The sequence below is a fragment of the Microtus ochrogaster genome, unplaced genomic scaffold (genome assembly GCF_000317375.1).
Source record: "Microtus ochrogaster isolate Prairie Vole_2 unplaced genomic scaffold, MicOch1.0 UNK210, whole genome shotgun sequence".
Classification (NCBI taxonomy): domain Eukaryota; kingdom Metazoa; phylum Chordata; class Mammalia; order Rodentia; family Cricetidae; genus Microtus; species Microtus ochrogaster.
In genome coordinates, this window is record NW_004949308.1 from 123,745 (window position 1) to 130,225 (window position 6,481).

Genomic DNA, 6,481 nt, shown 5'->3' on the forward strand with positions numbered 1-6,481 from the left:
CCCCCCCCCCAGCATGCACACACACTATTATCCTTAATGGTAGGATATCCAACAGGGGAAGGAGGTTTGTGACTAGACCGCATGAGAACCTCAAGAGATAGGCATTGAGGAGAGATAGCATGTCTGCCCTTCCTGGAAAACAGGTCTGGGTGGCTTTGAACTCTCAGGAGAGTGTAACATACTAGATTTTGCTCTACCCTAACATGCTATTAATATTCTATATTTATCTTCACCCTGGTTTCAATTGACACAGGATCATAATTTAGGAAATTTACTGTTTGTGCCTTTACTTCTAGAGGTACAGGAAAATAGCTTGGGCCACTAAAAGAGGTCCAGAGAAAGAAATTCAATCAGGCATCCTGCTGCTCAGCCAGGGGTTGGTAATGGCAGTCTCCAAAGAAATTCCCTTAGCAAGGAATTTAATTCAGTTAGCAAGATGCCAAAACAAATCAAGCACCATAGCTTTCTTCCAGTGGCTTATGCTGGTTGTCATGGTTACCACAATGCTGTGTTCCAAGCTGCCAGGAAAGAAGGTGGAGTGCTCAGAACATGCAACAGTGCTTCTGCATTTTTCTCCCCTCTTTTCTACATTTACTACAAACTTCTACCTTAACTAGTCACTAGAAATGTAGTTAGAACACGAAAGGCCCCTGTTTTCCTCTTCTTAGAGTTCTGTTCTGATTTAAAGTCCCATCCTTAATTAATCCTCCCAGTATCTGCTGGGGAGCTTCATAGCCACGCCCTCTCAGACACAGTAGTAAGCTATTAGGTGCCTGCATTTTCAGACTTACTGATTTTTGTGGCTCTGTGTAATACTTGTTTGGTATCATTGTTATTGCATATGGAATTGGCAGTTGTGTCTATATGTGTATATAAACTGAAAGGCTTGTGGGGAATGGAAACTTTTTTTAAGTACAAAGAGAAAACCTAAATAAGAAACATATTTGAGTTGATTTGTTCACCCTCAGACAATTTTAGTCAGTTTTTGCAAACTATAAGCATTCTGTTCTGAGCCCTGAGGGGCTGTTGAGGCTGGAACTCAGAGGCCCCCAATACCAGGTCTTACTATGAGTTTAAATAACCAGTCAACATGTACATCGAGGACAAGTTTCTGGTATCTGAGATATACACCTCTGCCCATCTCACTGCTGTGTCAAGGCAGCACATGCCCTGGACTGCAGTCTCTGTGCCTAAGCAGGAGACCATGGGAGTCACCGTAGCCCAAGGAGCTCAGGATGGCAGGGCTGTGTCCTGCTCTAGTTCTCCACAGAGCATCTGGATGCTCTCCATGCTGCATAACTTTCCTTGTGATATAATTGGCAAACAATAATTCTTAGTGAAGACAAAGGTCCAAGTTGTTGGACAGTGGAAAGCAGTAAAAAGCACTTGCTGCTAATCATAAAGATGGAAGTTCAGAACTTACTTAACAAGCTGAGTGCCCCATAAAGTCTGCAACTACAGGTTTTGAGTGATTGGATGCCATCTTCTGACCTTCACATGCACACAGGTGTGTGTACCCATAAATAGACACTCCACTATTAAAAAAACATATTTAATTAAGGGATTGCCAACAGTTTCAGAGGTTTAGTCCATTATTGTTGGAACATCATTGTCTGGGTTTGGGTTTATGCTGCTCTGAAGAGGCACCAGGACCATGGCAATTCTTATAAGGAAACCTTTAATTGGAGTGGCTCACTTACAGTTTTAAAGGTTCAGTCCATTATCATCATGGGGAACATCATGACCTATAGGTAGACATGGTGCTGGCTGCATCATGATCAGAAGGCAAGAGGAAAATGATCCATGACACTGGGAGTATCTTGAGTGACAGAGACTTCGAAGCCACCCACACAGTGACACACTTCTTCCAAAACAAGGCCAAACCTGCTTCAACAAAAAGACACTACCCAATAGTTCCACTCACTTGGGGGGGGGCATTGTCTTCCAAACTACTATAGTGGTCAAAAGAACGATGCATGCTAAACAAAATATCTTGGATAACTATAATAAAAAAAACTCCAGGAAACAAGACATAGGGACTTTTACCTCGTGTACTGTGCTCCCTGGATTGATCTTGGATGTGATTTTATGTCTCCTATGCTAAACATTTACATTCAATTTATATGAAATGTTTATTCTTGTTAGATCTTAGGTATAGAACCCAGTCTGTATTTCAATATGGCCTTCTACCTCACTTTTGTGATTTTCTAGATATAATATCTAGTACATCCCAGGCAATATGTTTAAGTTGTTCTGTTATGAAAAATTCTAGGAAAGGGCATCTCTGCTAACATTTATTATAAATAAACTAGGGTTTATTTATGTTTTTCCAATTATGTGTTTTTGTGTTGTTATTTTTTGTATCATTGCTGTCTTTGTTATATTCAAGAATAAAAATCACTGAAACTGAAGTGAGTTTGTCTACAACATTGGACTGCTTGTTGGCCCCATTCTTTCAGGTCCTTAGATCCCTTGTCTATCAGACCCCCATAGGCCAGTGAAAGTCAATAAATTGTCATGATGGGGAACTTGGTGACATGCAGGCAGGTAATAGGGCAGTAGCTGAGACCTATATCCTTATCTGAAGGCAGAAAGAGAAGGCCACTCACTCTATTGGCTTGACATAGGATTTTGAAACTGCAACCCCCTGTCTCCCTCTCCAGTGGCAAACTTCCACCAATATGGTTACACATCCTAATTCTCATAATCCTTTTAAATACTGTCACTTCCTTGTGGCTAAGAATTTAGATGTATGAGCCTGTGGGAGTATTGCTTTTCAAATCACCCCATTCTTCTTCCTGGTCCCCACAGGCTTGTAGACATGTCATAATGCAAAAACGCCTATCTTCAAAAATCCTGATTTTATATCACAGTCTCAACACGTTTAAAAGTCCAAAGTTCAGAGTCTCTTCTGGCTCAAGGCAATCCCTTAACTGTAATCTGCTATAAAATCAAAATTAAAAAACAGATTACACACTTCTAACATAAAACACCAAAGAATATATATTACCATTAAAAAGGGAGGAAAGGGAGCATAGTAAGCAAATGCTGGAACAAAGCAAGACTGAAAACACGCTGGGCAAACTGCAAAGTCTGAATTTCTGTGTCTGATTGTCAAAATTCTCTTCAGATCTCCACATCCTTTCGGCTTTCTTGACTGCAGCGCACTTCTTGCCCTTGGGATCATTCAGCTACCTGTTAGCTCCTTTCCTTATCCAATGACTCTGGGATTTCTAACAACTTGGGTTCTCTAAGGCATGCAGGTTTAAACTTCATAGTTTCACAGACTTGCCTATCTGGATTCTCTTTCAAGGACACCCCTGAGGCATGCCTGGGCTCAGTGGCTTTCCCTAGTTCCACAGAGAGATTTCAAGTGTTCATTCTTGACTCTAAAGTCAGAACACATGGCTGAAGTTGTCAAGTTCTGCTGCTTACTGGGAATGGAACACAGCCTCCTTGTTGAACTACAGCTTCACAACTTTCTGATATCAATTGTCTCCTTCACTGCCTAAGCTTGACTAGCCTGACACTCACTCTGTAGACAAGATTGGCTTCTAACTCAGAGATGAGCCTTAAGTGTCACATGAAGATTCCCAAGTGGTGATGATTATATTATTATAAATTAACCTGCCTTCACTGTCTCTCATGTCTCTATAAATACTTTCCAACCACTCAATTTGCCCTAGGAAGCTGAGGGTTTTATCTTGAGGTACCCAGAATTTTCCAGTTTTCTCTTCTGCATCCTCAAGGATGCCTTTTCTCCCCTGCTGATGTATAACTTAGGTGTTTGTATTCAGTAAAGCCTATTCCAATCTGATATAAATACTGTTCCTAATTTCTACCTCAAGTTTAAACTTGACAAGGACATAATACTTTTGAGGACATGGGGAGTTTACCTACTGATATTGTGAGATATATTGCCTACTGCTAAGAGCCAATAGCATATTTCCTTCTTAACTTTCCTTTTTACATACTGAAAACTATTCACTGTGGATAAGGAGAGCTTGCAGAATTTAATTTAATATCTTCCACATTGATTCTGTTATTTCTGGTTTTCTTTTTTGTTTGGTTTTGGTTTTCTAAAAGAGAGTTGCTTAAGCTAGACTCTCAATCCTAGACTCAAGCATTGTGCCTGCCTTGACTTCCTAGGTAGTTACAGTTAACACACCATCAATTATATGGCGTAAAACATTTAAATTTATAAACTAAAGTTTTTCCAGTTGAAATCTTAGTATTTTTGCAGAATTAAGTGAGTAAACACACAAAGTATTCAACACGATGGTCCTTTTTCTATTTCATGTACTTCAGCTGCTTTTATGAGCTAAAACTTACATTCAAAACTATATTTTTTATCTATGAAATGCACATTTGAAATTATTTCTTTAGTTAAAGTTATGCATTTTCACTACATGAGGAAATTCCATTCTTTCCCCAATGATATCATTTGTCTATTGTAGACACACCTACAGTCTTGGGAGTTTAAGTTAACACACCTGAATTTCTTGAGGTACTTGGATATATAAATGACAAAATAAGAGGAATTAGAAGTGGACAATGGTCATGTAAATCACTACTTCCCTTGTCATCAGAGGAAAGTAATGCAAAAGACTATTCTATGTGATTTCCAGCACAGAAGTCACAATGAAAGCCTTGGGGTGTAATAACCACACATTGACAGGAGTATAGGGAGATGGCAACTTTATAAATTCCATTTGGTAAAAACCAAGTACATGTCCAGGACAGGCTCCAAAGCTACAGAGAAACCCAATCTCAAAAACAAACAAACAAATAAACAAAACAAAATAAAACAAACTACAACTCAACTAAACTAAAAACCAAACACACAGAGAACTATTTGTATTCGCCTAAACTAGTTAAGTAAGTACATGTCAAACTTCAGTGGTACATGGGTAGCAAAGGGAGACTGGAGAAAATCAAGCTATGATTTCAACTTGTTCTATCTCTGGCATGAATGAGTCTAATCCTTAAGTTCACTGAGTCACCAGGCACTTCCTGCAACGGAAAACTCCTCTGCACCTTTGCCCGATTCAAACCCCACAGCAGGGCTTTGCTGGAGCCTCAACTGCAGGTTTTGGTGTGGGCTGCAAGTGCCTGGAGATCACTGTGCACTTGCTGCACAGAAGTAGGTGGCTGAGTCTCCAGACTGAGAATCTCTGATGTGCAAGGAGAGCTGTTTATCACTTTTCCTGAAGAAGACTGTGAATCGTCCATCTTCCTTATTGTTTGACACTGAACGTCTGTCCATCAGTAATGCAGGGCCTTCACCAGGGAACTGCCGGTACCATGGGAAGTAGTTAAATGCGCTGTTCTCATAAGTGCAGTTTAGAACTGAAGTCTCTCCTTCCCAGACTGTCAGAGATTGTGGGCTTTGTCTGACCTGCTGCTGGTCAGGTTTCTCCTGTTGGCCACTCACCCCTGTGTAGAGAAGTAACAGATGTCATTAGGTTCCCTTGTATGTCCTACCTGATTATGGTTTCATCATTCATGATTTTGTCTGGTTCCCCAGTTATTTCATGCCTCCAAATTAATCTTATATTCTGGATATTCTCTTCCATGACTTACAGGCTAGGTGAAGGGTTAAGACTAATAATGATGCTTTCAGGATCTTGTCCATTCTTCGTAGACTGAAGCTTGTGTAGTACTCTGGTGGCCTTTTATCTCCCCAGAACTTCAACTTCACAGTGACTTAGTACTTTCAACAGGCTCCGCCTCTCACAACACTTTGTCTAAAGCTAACTCTGATATAGGAAGCACTTCCCCGTTTTGCCCAAATTCATTATCACTGAAAATGCAGACACTGAGAATCAGAAATCCCCTTATTGTAATCCTACCAATATACAGTGATGGTGGAAATGTGAGCTTGTCTAGCCACCAAGAATATCATTGTGGATTTTCTGAGCTATACAAAGAAAGAAAAAAGAGAAAAAAGACAAGAGAAAGAAAGAGAAAAGAAAAGAAAAAAAGAAAAGAAAGGAGAGAGAAAATAAAGAAAAGAAAAGGAAAGAAGAAAAAAGAAAAAGAAAGAACAATGATCCATTTAAGACCAGGAATAGGCATTTATCCAGGAGAACTGAGGTTGTCATATAAGAGAGACACCTGCATATGCATGTTCATGACAGTATCATTCACTATTGCCAAGATGCAGCTGCAGCCTAAGTAGCACCTGTCAACTGACAAATGCAGAAATTACTGTACCTGAAATAACAGAGTAATATTCAGCCACAGAGAATAATGAACTGGCGCCATCTATAGAAAAATGATGGTATTGAAGGACACCATGTAAAGCAAAGCAGACATCTAGAGACAAGTGGCACATATGTGTTCTCATATGTGAAAACTAATAAAAATAAGGAAAAAGTAAAGTAAAGATGATCTGAGAATAGAGGTTATACAAATGAGTAAGATGAGTGGGAGAGGGAACAGGGAAATGGAGAGGAGCACAGAAGGGGAGGCAAGATGA

General features: G+C 39.9%; 1 gene segment (V, D, J or C); it reads right to left on the minus strand.

The window, feature by feature from the left end:
* Window positions 1-5,119: 5,119 nt before the first annotated feature.
* Window positions 5,120-5,635, minus strand: LOC101980430. The segment is given in 2 exon segments: window positions 5,120-5,436; window positions 5,584-5,635. Coding segments are annotated over 2 exon segments (369 nt in total).
* Between the last annotated feature and the right edge of the window lie 846 nt (window positions 5,636-6,481).